The 16,097-nt window shown below is 40.5% G+C and overlaps 1 protein-coding gene across 1 annotated transcript in view; it reads left to right on the forward strand.

Annotated features, from left to right (window-relative positions):
• cdc73 (cell division cycle 73, Paf1/RNA polymerase II complex component, homolog (S. cerevisiae)) overlaps nt 1–16,097 on the forward strand; it is a 333,544-nt gene that overhangs the window by 187,632 nt on the left and 129,815 nt on the right. The window contains exon 11 of the mRNA XM_078218135.1: nt 9,478–9,535. Within this exon, the coding sequence (XP_078074261.1) occupies nt 9,478–9,535 (58 nt within the window). The remainder of the gene's footprint in view (nt 1–9,477; nt 9,536–16,097) is intronic.

Raw genomic sequence — 16,097 nt, forward strand, 5'->3', positions numbered from 1 at the left:
CATCATGCAGGAGGACCGCTTGAAGGCTCTCCACAATGATCTGTGTCATCCTGGAGTCACCAGACTCTACCACTTCATCAAAGCCCGCAACCTGCCCTACTCGGTGGAGGATGTCAGGTCAGTAACTAGAAGCTGTCGGATTTGCGCAGAATGCAAACCACACTTTTATCGACCAGACCGGGCACAATTGGTCAAGGCCACTCGCCCTTTTGAGAGGCTGAGTGTGGATTTTAAGGGCCCCCTTCCCTCAACGGACCGGAATGTCTATTTTCTCAATATAATAGACGAGTATTCCCGGTTTCCGTTTGTTTTCCCCTGTGCGGACACGTCAACTGCCACCGTCATCAAGGTTTTCAGTGAACTTTTTACCCTGTTCGGGTACCCCTGCTACATTCATAGCGACAGGGGCTCGTCGTTCATGAGCAACGACTTGAGGCAATTCCTGCTCTCATTCGGGATTGCCTCTAGTAGAACCACGAGCTACAACCCTCGGGGTAACGGACAGGTGGAAAGGGAGAATGCTACAGTCTGGAAGGCTGTCCTACTGGCACTGAAATCCAGGGGCCTTCCAGTCTCCCGTTGGCAGGAGGTCCTTCCAAATGCGCTCCATGCTATCCGCTCCCTCCTGTGTACGGCAACCAATGCTACTCCCCACGAGAGGATGTTCTCATTCCCTCGGAAGTCGTCCTCGGGGACCTCATTGCCAGCCTGGTTGACGTACCCAGGACCCGTCCTTCTGCGGCGCCATGTGAGGGCTCGCAAGTCCGACCCCTTGGTCGAACCAGTCCAACTCCTCCACGCCAACCCTCAGTATGCCTATGTGGCATATCCTGACGGGCGAGAGGACACTGTCTCCATTAGAGACCTGGCGCCCGCAGGGGACGTAGCAACCCCTGTCGCTCCTATTCCCCCAGTCACAAATCCACTATTCCTCATTACTTCCCCAGACGTGGCGCGGTCAGCACCGGGACCAGTGCATAACACTTTTACTCCCATGTACAGCTTGCCTGAGACTCGGAGATCGGCGCCACCATCATCATCACCACCACCACTACCACCAAACGTTCCAGGATCCCCTGCACCATCGCCTCACCAGGGCCGGCCGGCCCGGGAGTCCTTGAGGGGACAGCCAGACGTTACTTTAAGAGCGCCACCACAAGCACCTGCTCCGTTTTCGCAACCGGTGTTGAAGAGATCGGCACCTGCTCCGGTTTCGCAACCGGTGTTGAGGAGATCGCAGCGTCGGTGCGGTCCTCCAGACCGTCTGGACTTGTGAATCCTGTGACTTTTCTGTTATTGTCTGTTATATGACCTGTTTTTCGTCCACCCCGCCACCTTTTGTTCTTAAAGGAGGGGTGAATGTGGTGAACCATCGTTGGTTCACCACTGGGGTTTGTTACCATGTTACTGTTGGGCTAGGGTGTTATTACTGTGGGGGTTGTACTATGTTGTTGGGTTAGGGTGTTTACCTGTTATGAGAGTTATCGTGGCACATTCCAGTGGGGTCCCGCCTCCGGTGGCAGGGTATAAGACCCCCTGCTCCGGCAGGACCCCTTCAGTCTGAACTGGTGTATTCGTGTTAGTAGTTCCCTTGTTACTTTATTAAAGCCTTCAATACCGAAGCCTTGATTCCATGTGCTTATTGACGCGCATCACAACTTGACTGCTGTTGCCGATACATTAACATTCATTGCATGTGAAGCACATCAGGATACGTCTGAGATATGAAGGTGCCAAAAAAGTTGGCTTTTTTTGTTCTTGGTTTGCGCACAGTTAATACATTATTCACATATGTTCTTGTCTACAGTGAAATGCTGGGAAGTTGCAAGCAGAGCACATTTTTTATAATGTGCTTGAATATTTTTAGTTTATAATAAATTGAGAGATATCACACCTGACAGTTTGTAGCGAAGCAACATAAAACTTTTCTGTAATTACAGTTTGCAGCACAATACTCATTAGTCTTTTACTGAGACAATTCCCTGCTGATTTAGAATTTGACACTGAATGTAAGTTGTGTTAACTATATAGGAAGCTGCATTACTAATTGACAACTTTATTATTAGTCATCATTTTCAAGATTTGAGAGCTGTGTGTCTGCCTAACGAAAATGCATGCAAATTAACTAACTTTGAAAAAACCTTTTTGAAACCTTTTTTTTGTATATTCATATTTTAATTGCAATGTTTCCTGCTTCTTTAGGAGTACCATTCTGGTAATAATTCCCTCTACAGATCTTTCCTTTTGCCTAGAGTGTTAACACATTATTATCTTGCAAGTTCTTCAATGCATGCCCTTGATGCTTACTTAATCATCTATGGCTTTCTTCTCTTCCTATCTCTGGCATCCTCTTATGAATTTTAAATTGAAGTATGTCTCCTAACCTTGATCAGTATAAAACAATACTTGCAGTCCTATATTCAAAGATCTTGGAAACATAGCTACAACAAGCTGCCTACCAGAAAGGGGAAGAACTATTGCCTTATTGTAATGAAAATGGTGACTAGCTATTGGGGTGTAAATGATAAAAGGAGGGAATTCATGTTTAACCAAACTGGCATTTAGATATTCAATTTGTTGTGGTGCCTCTATAGCAGTCTTGCAGATTTATATGTATTTTGTGTTTTCCTTCAAACTGAGTTAACAAAATTGTTATCACTAAATGCTGCATTTTGAAAAAGTCATGAGATTTGATAGTTCCTTTTAATGAATAAGCCATTTTTACAGTACTGGTGTTTTAAATATTTTCATATAATATATAGTGGCCACATTGGTACTTTTCAGGGAGATGGTTACTGTAAAGCGGTCAGGAAACATGAAGGAGGGAAGTTCTTTCATCCATAACACATTTGTGGCTGACATTAAAAAGGATATGAATCTTTTTGCACATGAGAGTCAAATTGCAGTTTGAAACTTTGTTTCTCAGAGATTGTTAACATTTTACAGTTCTGCCTTCTATTTATGTGCCACAAGAATGGCTGTACACTCTTCCCTCACCATGAGGCATCCCCAAGCTAGGCACCAGGACCATTGATGATGACTTTATATTTTAATTCCACCAATCGCCCCCAGACCACCAGAAGGCAAATGTCACAGTCTCTGCTTGATACCTTCCCACATAATGCAGTTTAGTTTTGGAATTGAGTTTACCGGGAATCAAAACCCATTCCATGGGGGGAGGGCAGGGTTGGTTTTGCATTGAGACAAAAATATGTGAGATGTAAGAAATGGGGTTAATATGGTGGAGAAAGGTCACAGTTTAAAGTTGTTGAACTCAATGTTAAGGTCTGGGGACTGTAAATGTGCCTAATTGGAAAATGAGATGTTGCTTCTCTGGCTTGCACTGTGGTTCATTGGAGCATTGCAGCAGGCCAAGGATTGACATGAGGGCTTGAAAATAAGATGCTGAGTTAAAGTGGCAAGCAACAGGAAGGTTGAGGTCATGCTTGCAGACTGAGTGAAGGTGTTCAGCAAAACAGTCACCCATTCCATGTTTCGTCTCCCCAATATAGAGGAAACGCACATTGGGAGCAACAAATATAATAAACCAAACTGAAGGAAGTGCAAGTGAAACACTGCTGAACCTGAAATGAGTGTTTTGGGCCTTGAATGGAGGTAAGGGAGGAAGTAAAGGGACAGGTGTTGCACCTTCTGCAATTGCAAGGGAAGGTGCTGTGGGAAAGGGGTGGGGAGTTGGGTGTGATGAAGGAGTGGACCAGGATGTAATGGAGGGAGCAGTTGCTGCAGAATGCTGACAGGTGGGGTGAGGGGAAGATGTGTTTTGTGGCGGCATCATGCTGGAGTATTTGGAAATAGGGAAGGATGATCCTTTGAATGTAGAGGCTGGTGGGGTGAAAAGTGAGGACAAGAGGGACCCTGTCATGGTTCTGGGAGGGAGGGTAAGGGATAGGGCAGTGTTGCGGAAACCCGGTTGAGTGCAATTAAGTCAGAAGTGTCATTTTCGAAAGTGGCATCTTCAGAACAGGCGCAATGGAGGAAGAGAAACTGAGAGAATGGGATGAAGTCCTTACAGGAAGTAGGCTATGAGGAGCTGTAGTCAGGATAGCTATGGGAGTCGGTGGACTTGTAATAAATATTGGTGGTCAATCTATCACTGGAAATGAAAACAAGGAGGTCAAAGAAGGAAAGAGAAGTATCAGACATGGACCTTGTGAAGATAAGAAATTAGAAGCAAAATTGATCATTTTTTCCAGGTCCAGACGAGAGCATGAAGTGAACGGATATGGTCATTGATATAATGGAAAAAAGGACTGGAACAAGGAGTGTTCCACATAATGAACAAAAAGATAGGCTTAACTGTAGCCCATGTGCATACCCATGGCCACAACCTTTATTTGCAAGAAGTGAGACAAGTTAACCTGGGGATATAGATGCACCTGATTTCTGTGGCTATGACTCATCTTTCATTCCCTCAGCCTGCAGTATAAATATCTCCCACTTCCTATGCCTTTTAGCTTTGACAAAGGGTCGTCTGGACTCTAAACGTCAGCTCTTCTCTCTCCTTACAGATGCTGCCAGACCTGCTGAGGTTTTCCAGCATTTTCTCTTTTGGTTTCAGATTCCAGCATCCACAGTTATTTGCTTTTATATAGATGCATGACCTCTGGCTATAACATAAGACCTCTTCAAGATATTGGCATCATCTTTCTTTCTGCTGCCTTGTCCGGGGAACCCGGATCCCCACACTGCTGGGGACCCGGGTTCAATTCCGGCCTCGGGACTGTGTGGAGTTTGCATGTTCTCCCTGTGTCTGTGTGGGTTTCCTTCAGGTGCTCTGGTTTCCTCCCACAGCCCAAAGATGTGCAGGGTAGGTGGATTGGCCATGCTTAATTGTCCCTTAGTGTCAGGGAGATTAGCAGGGTAAATACATGGGGGTTACGGGAATAGGGCCCGGGTGGGATTGTTGTCGCTGCAGGTTTGATGGGCCAAATGGCCTCCTTCGGCATTGTAGGGACTCTATGATTCTCCTGCTCCTACAGTCTTTCTGAAGGCAAACTGAAATACTTAGTGAGACAAAACTTGATTCAGATCATTAAAATTTGTTTTATAGAAAGATGAACGTGGAAAGAACCAACCAAACTAAATCCCACCATGATTTAACCAATCATAAAACTACTCTTGAAATCAAGATATATTATAAAAATATAACACATTCCTATTGATGGATTTACTTAAAATTTTTCCAGTAAGGCATTGGTGCTGGTCTTGAAATGAGTAAGTTTCCACTATAGCATGTTGGCTGGCTGACTCAATGTCTTTGTCTTTATGTGCAAAATGTTTTCTCAGTTAGAAGGTTTGGCAATAAAATCAGTTACCTCTTAAACATTCCACCCCTTCTGCTTTCCCTGGGTGTGGATATTTTAAAAGAAACCCTTCTATTCTCAAAATTATTAAGGGTCTATAAAATAATGAGGGGCACAGATCAGCTAGATAGTCAATATCTTTTCCCAAAGGTAGGGGAGTCTAATACTAGAAGGCATAGGTTTAAGGTGAGAGGGGAGAGATACAAAAGTGTTCAGAGGGGCAATTTTTTCTCACACAGGGTGGTGAGTGTCTGGAACAAGCTGCCAGAGGTAGTAGTAGATGCGGGTACAATTTTGTTTTCTAAAAAGCATTTAGATAGTTAAATGGGTAAGATGAGTCTGGAGGGATATGGGCCAAATGCAGGCAATTGAGATTAGTTTAGGGGTTTTTTAAAAAAAAGGGTGGCATAGACAAATTGGGCTGAAGGGCCTGTTTCCATGCTGTAAACCTCTATGGATGTCCTGTATTAATTGACCTGAGAGTAAACCATTGTCCCCTAGTAATCGGTTTGAAGCAGACTGTGAACTGTTAGTGTACAAACTGGCTTTAATACACATCCTCCATGCTCGCAGCTTGTGACATTTGTTTGATAATCCAGATCAATTTCACTTTGTATTAAAACACAATTTAACCACAGATCTTTCCAACATTTTTTGGATGATTCCATGGACAATGACTAGCTTTATTGCAATTGACCATATTGGTATCTAAATTTACCAGTACGTTTTTTTCAGTCACAGGTAGCATACTATTTTATGACCATCCCTGTGCATCATTAATAGGAAGCTGTGTATTAACACAAACAATTAATCTAAAAATTAACAAATGAATCACTAACTAACTTGAGCTGCACTAAAAGCAGAAAATTGGTTCAGAGCTAGAATATAATCATAAAATGCAGATTATTGTAAAACCTTTTAGTTTTTACTGAGTTCAATGTCACCCGGATCCCATCATTTGGTGTTCTAACTATATTGCAGAACTACAGGAAGTGCTAATGTTTGGAACAGTTCATAAATTTTTGCTGTCAAACAATATAAATTGGAACTCTGTGTAATCATTCTTGGATGCACATATTCAGCTCTTTTCATTGGCTCCAAATGCAAAATTTATAATGTAAGGAAAGATATGCTTGGAATGTCAATTCTAATTAAATTCAAGATCAAGACCACACTATACACTATCTGGTGTGGTGTTTAACTTCCTTGACTCTGAAGTTCTTTGATTTTATCCAGTGTTACAAAATAGGTATTGTTTTAGATAAGTTATATTTGTATTTATGGGTGTTAAGAATAAGATATGGCATTAAGCTGTTTATATTTCTATAGTTGAATGTAAAGGAAACTGGGTATTTTAGTTTCACTTTGAAAGATGCCTGCATTTTAATGAAGTTTTATAACATTTGAAGTAGGAAAACCATACAGCTGCCTAGCAATTGGGCCCAAAGAGTCAGCAAAAGCAGTTTTAGTTCATTTGAAATAAGTAAGCCAGTGGAAGCAGCTACACAACTGCAGGAACAGGCAGGACCTGAAGGGAGACTGCAGAGAGAAGGTCCCAAACTAAAAAACAGAAAGGTACAAAAATCAGGGAGAGGGACAGAAGGAAGTCTGAAGGAGTCTGACTAGAATGGTTGACGACGGAAGGGCCGTGGATGCCGTCTATATGGACTTTAGTAAAGCGTTTGATAAAGTCCCTCATGGTAGGTTGGTGAAAAAGGTTGGATCTCATGGGATAAAGGGGGAGGTGGCTAGATGGGTGGAGAACTGGCTTGGTCACAGAAGACAGAGGGTGGTAGTGGAAGGGTCTTTTTCCGGCTGGATGCCTGTGACTAGTGGTGCTCTGTATTGGGACCTCTGCTGTTTGTGATTTATATAAACGATCTGGAAGAAGGTGTAACTGGGGTGATCAGTAAGTTTGCGGACGACACGAAAATGGCTGGACTTGCAGATAGTGAGGAACATTGTCAGAGGCTACAGAAGGATATAGATAGGCTGGAAATTTGGGCAAAGAAATGGCAGATGGAGTTCAATCCAGATAAATGCGAAGTGATGCATTTTGGTAGAACTAACGTAGGGGGGAGCTATACGATAAATGGCAGAACCATAAAGGGTGTAGATACGCAGAGGGACCTGGGTGTGCAAGTCCACAGATCCTTGAAGGTGACGTCACAGGTGGAGAAGGTAATGAATAAGGCATATGGCATGCTTGCCTTTATAGGACGGGGCATAGAGTATAAAAGTTGGGGTCTGATGTTGCAGTTGTATAGAACGTTGGTTCGGCTGCATTTGGAATACTGCGCCCAGTTCTGGTCGCCACACTACCGGAAGGACGTGGAGGCTTTAGAGAGAGTGCAGAGGAGGTTTACCAGGATGTTGCCTGGTATGGAAGGGCTTAGTTATGAGGAGAGATTGGGTAAACTGGGGTTGTTCTCACTGGAAAGACGGAGGATGAGGGGTGACCTAATAGAGGTGTATAAAATTATGAAAGGCATAGATAGGGTGAACGGTGGGAAGCTTTTTCCCAGGTCGGTGGTGACGTTCACGAGGGGTCATAGGTTCAAGGTGAGGGGGGGGGGGGAAGGTTTAACACAGATATCAGAAGGACGTATTTTACACAGAGGGTGATGGGGGCCTGGAATGCGCTGCCGGGCAAGGTGGTGGAGGCGGACACACTGGGAATGTTTAAGACTTATCTAGAAAGCCACATGAATGGAGTGGGAATGGAGGGATACAAAAGAATGGTCTAGTTTGGACCAGGGAGCGGCGTGGGCTTGGAGGGCCGAAGGGCCTGTTCCTGTGCTGTATTGTTCTTTGTTCTAGTCAAAGGGAAAGAACAACAGAATCTGGGAAAAGGTTCTGTTAAGTGAATTTCAGAATGCGGAGCAGAGGCTACAAGTTAAAAGACATCATTGAAATATGCAGACCTGGCCAACTCTACTTCCTTGTCTGTCTGCCCTCCCTCTCTCCCTCCCCCCACCCCACCCCCTATAACCGTGACTCCCTTGTCAATCAAAAATGTAACTAACCCAGACTTGAATAAATTTTAATTTGTTGGTTGGTCCTCTTAAAATGTCTGGTTCTCCTGTAGCCAAAGGAAGTTAAAATTGATGTAACATTAGGCGAATGGCCAGGAAAACCTGTTTGTCTTCGGACTTGGCACCTGCTGCTGATATAACAATGCAAGCAAAAGCATTACATTGGAGGTACACCAACCCATTTGACGATGTTACCATGTAGAAACCCTTATGTATCACTAGTTAATGATGGCATTGCTCAGTTATGTTGCACATGCACAAGTGAGCTGATTTTTGCCGCTTAACCTTTGCACCAATGCTTTCCATTTGGCGCAGGTTCACGGAGAAATTGTCATCCAATTTAAAAGTCAATCTGGTGTTGTATTGTTGTGATATGATTTTTGATACAAAAGATATTGTACATCTTTTACTAAGACCACATTTCCATATAATAGCCAATGTTTGTCGTCCTCATTCCGTCCTCACCCACCCCCTATCTGTGTAGACAATTGTAATTTTTATTGGCATTGAGAATTTTTATTCCGTTGTTGAAAAGGACGTTCCTCCCTTGAATCCAAAATGATCTCATAGTAGTTATGTATAGAATGTGAATTTTAGATTATCAGTTTCTCAAAAACAGTCTGTAGACTGAAATTAGTAATCCTTAACTGTTTTCCAATTCACAGTTGAAGTGCTGAACTGGTATATGGGTGTTACATATGGTGTTTTTTTCCTATGATTTCTATGACAGAGTGGCACAGTGGTTAGCACTGCTGCCTCACAGCGCTAGGGACCCGGATTCGATTCCCGGCTTGGGTCACTGTTTGTGTGGAGTCTGCACATTCTCCCCCTGTCTGCGTGGGTTTCCTCCGGGTGCTCCGGTTTCCTCCCACTGTCCAAAGATATGGTGGTTTGCTACATTGGCCATGCTTAATTCTCCCTCAGTGTACCCAAGCAGGGGCCACGTGTGGCGACTAGGGGATTTTCACAGTAACTTCATTGCAGTGTTAATGTAAGCCTACTTGTGACGAATAAATAAACTTAAAGAACTTTTAAAAAACTTTTTTTGCACTTTAAAATTATTTTTAGGTTGCCATCGGTGGGCAATTTCAAATGATGTGAAATATTGTGTCTTACAGGAAGGTGCTTCTGCAAGAAAGGCTCAAACACCTGCTGTTCAGCCTGTTCCAAGACCAGGTAAAAGATATTCAATGTTTTTGTTTGGATGAGAGGGTGCTATGGTGTTGCCATGACTGCTGGTTGATATTACCGTATCCAATCTGCTTTGGTTTATTGATGCTGTTGATGAAAAATAAGGTTTCAAAGAATGTTTTGTGATTATTAGAAAGAGAACAATAGCATAATACATGCACAAAATCCAAATGAGCTGCATTAAGATAAAACCATTTTGAACTTAATGACGCAACAGGGCATTGCAGCCTGAAATTGAAATTTAACAACTCAGCAACAATGCACGGCTGTTATATTCCTCCTTAGACTGCAATCAATGCTTCCAGTTCAACACTCAGTTAAATTAACAAAGTAAAGGCAAAATATATAAAGAATGTAACTATTTGAAGCATTCAGAAAAAAGTCTTTGATTTATGTTTTGCACATTGATGATGTAATCTTTGAGAAAATGTTATCCTGAGTACAATTAACATTTCATTTTGGTCATCATCTGTCTCTTGGCTTGTTGACTATTTCTAAGAAACTGTAAGAAATAAGGAAGCAAGTACATTTTCGAGACATTTAAGTTTCTGTCCTCAAAGTGACACATATGATAGACTACTTTCCCTCAATCTGTTTTACAGAAATTCCCTTGTAGAATTAAAGAATACTGATATGACTGGTTTGACCACAGTTTGCACTTCGTTTTTATTAATTTCCATGAGCTTTGTGGGAACTAAGTTTAATTTTGTAGATCTTATCCATTGTGACCAGTCCTACCTGTTGTGATCAGAGGTCTCTCGCAATGCAATCATATTTCATTTTCATGTGATGCGTGTGTACAATGATAGGCTGTGTTTTTTATCGCAAATCCAAATGGATTCTTAACCTCAGCCATATCTCAGTATAAATAGTGGGGGATATAATTTTAACATATTAGAATACTGGTGTTAAAATCAACAATGTGTAGTTCCTATATATGTCTCAATTGATGTGAGAATTTGAGGCTTGATGTTTATGATAGAACTAATTGAGAAGTTAGAATCAGCCAAAGTATATATTCAGTATTAATTCCCTGCATTGGAGAAGTTGAATGACTTTGTGTCCTGTAACTTTCTTTTCAATAATAGAAGTATTGGGCATGAGGTGAAGAGCCACAGTAAATGAGATGGAACTATCTCATACTTTTTAATAGAATAGAAGGCTTAAAGTAAAAGGAGGTCACACTTTGTTTAATTTTCTTTGTCATTCTCTGCCTAATAATATTAGTAAAAGTACTATGACAAGCTCATATTAATTATTATGAAGTGCTAAACACTGTTCTTAAGATAAATCAGTAACGTTTTAACTGCAGCTCCACGCTCTTTTGATCGTGTTTTATTCAGGTACTTGCAGCCAAATGCACTAGATCACAATTGAGAATAAAAGGGTTTTGCTTGTAATTTTTGTTTTGCGAATGCAGTTGGCTAGAGTTTTGCTTCCAATGTGGGTAGCGAGAGTCAGGAAATTTCCCAGCTCAGCACATCCATCTTTGTTGTATATTAATGATCTGGACTTTGCTATTACCTGTCATAATTTGAGTTTTCAGATAATGCAAAAGACAGAAATATAGTTAACCGTCAGGACAATTATAATAGACTTCAGAAGTCCATTGACTGGTGACGCTAGTAGACATGCAACAGACTATTTTGGAAGGAAGAATGAGCAGTGGCAATATAAGCTAAATGGTACAATTTTAAAGGAGGCCTGGGGCTGACATGCACAAATCTTTGAAGGTGGCAGACCATGTTGAGAAGGCTTTAAAATGCAAATGAAATCCTTGGAATAGAACATTATGCTCATTCTTTGTAGAACACTGGTGTTACCTTAGCTGCAATTTAGGAAAGATGTCACAGTCTTAAAAGTGTGTGGACCAAATTTGCTAAAATGAAGGGAGTTCAGTTATGTGATGATTCTGGAGAAGATGGTTCTCTTTACAGCAGAGAGGTTAAGAGGATATCAAATGGAGATGCTTAAAATCATGAATGGTTTTAATAAAGAAAATAGGACACATTATTTCCAGAAGGACGGAAAGTCAGTAACCAGGGGGCACAGAGTTAAGGTGATAATGAAACAGCGAGAGGTGACATGAGAATTTCTTTTTTGCATGAGTTGTGATCGAGAAAACATCTGAAAGGGTAATAGAAACTGCATTGGAACTTTCAAAGGAGAGTTGGATAAATACTTGAATGGAAAAGATTTATAGGGCTACAGGACAGAGTTGGTGAGTGGGTCTTTCTGGATGGACCTTTCAAAGAACTGGGACAGATTTGATGCGCTGAATAGCCTCCTATGCAACATCATTCTGTGATGTACATTGCCACATTTCCACCTCTCTACCTCCCTTTCTTCTTTTAAGATGTTCCTTAAAACGTATCTTTTTTTGACTAAATAAAGTCCTGTCCTTGTGTATCCCAGTGTCAGATTGTATTTAATGACTGTCCAGTGAAAATGCCTTGGGATTTTTTTTTATCGCATTAAATGTACTACATGAATCAAGTTTTTAAATAAACAGTTAGGCAATATAAACAAAATGTTTACATAACATTAAAAATTAGCCTTTAATTTTGACACAATCCTTTTAAGATTTCAGTCAGGCCTGTGCTTGAGTTCTCATGTGTGCCTATAAACAAATTATGAAAAATCTTTAGATTATATACTTTAGATTATATACTTCAATGTATCAGATGCAACATAAATGTTTTTGTAAAAACTAATTGAACATTTCAGTCAAATTTTATTTTGTTCATTATTGAGTTTTGTCATACATTCTGAAGCTTTAGCTAGAATCACAAAGAATGCAAGACTGTCATGTTCTGCTTATAAAACCTGTAGAGAATCAGTTGGCAGCCAAGAATCTTAGGTAGGTAAAAAAAAAGAGCTAATGCTAAAATTCGACTGGATAAAACCCTGTCACAAAAATACTGTTAAGCCTTTTGCTCAGCCAGTTGAAACTCCATGCTAACAAGCAGCCAACAGGCTTGCAGCATTTTTGTTCTGAAAGATGAGAGGGATTGTTGTTTGCCAACCATGATGTGGTTGATAAAAGCTTACTGCTGCAGACATCAAGTGAACTTTTGCTACATGGTACCATACTTCCTTTATTTGGTCTCTGTTGTTTATAACAAGTTAGTTTAAGCTGTTAGTGCATTGTTAATATTTACAAGTTTAAACCAATTATGCACCTATTGCAGAATTATTGACCATTAGTTCAGACATTCATCATATGATTGGAAGGATGCATCAAACACTTACCTAATGTGCAAACTACCATTAAAACTGATTGTCATCTTGTAAACACAGGCAACCTTTGTCTATTGCCAACATAATTACACTAGCCCTGAATGATTGGAGAGCCAAAAAGTTCAAGAAAGCTTTAACAGTGCTTTTTAAAAAGATAGGATAAGAATGCAATGCAGAAAATACAAAGAATGAAGCCGTGCAGAGAAGAATTGAGCCTTCAGTGTAATGGTTTTTGAGGCAAATTATCTTGGACAAGTCACACTATCATTGAAGGGGTGCAGATAAGATCCGAGGCCGAAAGAACTTGGTCGACCAAGATCAAAAAGAGACATTTGGAATTTTTTGGACATGTAATAAAAAAATCATGATTTAGAAAGTCTGATGCTGATGTGAAAGAGCAATGGTAAAAGAGATTGAGGTCGACAAAGAACGATCTTTCCAAAACGTCTCGCAAACAGGATGAAATTACTACCAACAGAGGATCCATGCCTCCAGAGCAAGATTAACATGGAGGTCCATGGTCAGCAACACTCTCTTCGGCCATGGTACTTGAAGAATGGATAAGCATGAGTTGTTCATCTCTCTCTCTCAACTTATGCGTTTCCTTTGGCTTTATCCCACCTTCGGTGGCTGCCTTGAACTGTCACATTCTGAGATTCCTTCCTTAAACCAATCACTCTCCTTATCCCTTGTCTTTAAAGTTCATTTTTAAAATCCATTTATTTAGCCAATGTTTTGGTTGCCTCTGAAAAAACTCTCCATTGAGTTGGTGCCACTTTTATTGATTAATGGAACGTAGGAATTAGGAGCAGAAGACGGCAAATTCAGCCCTTCGAGCTTGCTCTGCCATTCAATCCAGATCATGGCTGATTATGCCTCTGATGTGACCAATGTTTTACTTAATTAAAATGACTATATAAAGTTGTTGAATGTGATTGTGTATACCTTGACAGGCTAGTTTACCAATTACACATCACAAATCATGCCTCAGATCACAAGATAAATACTAGTGAGGAAAGCTCTTATGTCACCCACCTGGACAGACCCCACAGTACCTCCCATCGTGGCATCCAATTGATCCTCAATGGTCCCCAACATTTTTATTTCCACTGCTCGATCCTAATAACATTCAAATGTAGATTGCCTTGTGTGGAAAAACTACTTCCTGACACAGTTCTTTACACTAGTTCAAATCTGTGCGTGTTTTACAGCACTCTTTGTTTAGGTTAAAGTTTTTGTTTTGTATATTTTCTGCAGCGTTTGGAATCTTTTATGGTGCTAGAAAATTACCCAAAGCTTATATAACCTTTTCTCAATCTTCTGTGCTCCAGTGGGTCAGACTTTTGGATCTTGTCTTGAAATGTTCCATGACTTTTGTGCTGATGATTAGAACAGGACACAGTAGTCAAGGTGCAGTCTGGCCACACTATTATACAGTTTGAGCATGACTTTGTTTGACTTGTTCAGCATTCTATTTCTAGCAGGCTAATTGAATGTTGGCCTATATCTCAAAGGGCTTGCAATAAAAAGAGGAAGTTGTACTGCATATCTATAAAGTTCTGATTACACTATATCTGGATTATTCCATTTATTTCTAGGTACCACACCTCACAAGGAAATATTGATCTTGGAGGAGATGCAGGTTCACATTTTGAGGACAGGTTGCATAGGCTTGCATTCCTTTCAGTATAAAAGATTCAGGTCTGTTTTGATTGAGGAGCTTCTGTTGAATAAGTGATTTGATAGCATTGGTAGAGAGAGAGGACTATTTACTCTGAAGGGGAGTCCACAACAAAGAGGCATAACTTGAAAATTTAAGCTCGATTATTCAGGGTGATGTCTGGAAGCACTTGGTAACACAAAGTGTGGAGGAAATTTAGAACATTAACTTCCAACTTCCAAGGCAGAGTCAATTTAAAAAATTCAAAACTGAGATTGGTAGATCTGTTACTCAGGGTAATAAGTGATATGGAAGGAGGTGGAGTACAGATCAACCATAATTATATGGCGGAACAGGTTTGAGGAGCTGAATGGCCTATTGTTGTTGTTATGAATAATATCAAAAGAGGTCAGTTATATTTTTATCTAAATAGCTTGTCTTTACTACACTGCTACTCATATTCAAAAGATGTTTCTGAAGCACCTTTGTGCAGAAACATGGACTGCAGGTACATAGTGTCCAATCTGCCAGGGTTTAAAAACATCAGTTAGAGGTTAGATATGTCACCGCAATGGTTATTGGGAATTTAATGCCAAACCTATTTTGGTCTTGATCATTATAGCTGCAAGCAGTGTTGATGCTCCTCTGGAGTGGAGTTAAAAACACATATCCCATTCTCTTGATCATGAGTAGTGAATAGACTGGGAGAGAAATAGCAAGACAATGAAAAGGGAAATGAGTTATATGTTTTTTGAAAAGAAGTTGTATCTATTTAAAAAACCGTACCTGTTTAACTTTTTTTAAATTTATGATGTTCAAACGACCTTATCTGAGTACTATGATAATGATACCACAACAGCATAGTAACAGCTAACATTGGGGTTTGAAATTCACTTAATTGGGGTAAAACTAATAATTGGTTGCATGTCTTCTTTTCATTCATGAGATGTATTCTAACACTTTACCCATCAGTGGTGGGTAAGATTAACAAGCACTTGGGGAGGTTTGAGTTAATTAAGGAAAGCCAGCACAGATTTGTAAAAGGCAGAAATTTTGATAAGTAACAGAAGGTTGATGAAGGAAATGTAGTGGATATTATTAATATGGATTTTAAGAAAGTGTTTGACAAAGTACTATATAAAAGTTGGTTAAAGAAAATTGAGGCTCGTGATCAAGTACGGTCAGTGTCAGCTTAGCTTAACTGGCTTAAGGACAGATTAATGAGTTGTGATAAATGGTTGTTTTTAAACTGGAGAATAATAAACAGTGACATCCCTCACTGGTCAGTGCTAGCACCACTATCTATACATGTATAAATGAACTGGATATTGGAATAGAGAAAAATTTCAAAACTTGTTAACGATACCTAACTTAAGAGGTGGGGCAAAAAATGAAAATGATAACAATCAACTGCAACAAGACAGGCTGGCAGAATGGACAGACGAGTGACATTGAATTTCATACAGAAGTGCAAGGAGATACAGTTGGCAAATGGGATAGGGACAGGCAATAAATACTTAATGGCACAATTCTAAAGAGTGCTTGGGGACAAAAGGACTTGGGGGTTCATGTGTATAGATTTTGAAGGTTGGAGTATGTATTCAAAGAGTAGTTAGCAAAGCATATGGTATATTGGGCTTTATAAAT

The sequence above is a fragment of the Mustelus asterias genome, chromosome 8 (assembly GCF_964213995.1).
Source record: "Mustelus asterias chromosome 8, sMusAst1.hap1.1, whole genome shotgun sequence".
NCBI classification, from domain to species: domain Eukaryota; kingdom Metazoa; phylum Chordata; class Chondrichthyes; order Carcharhiniformes; family Triakidae; genus Mustelus; species Mustelus asterias.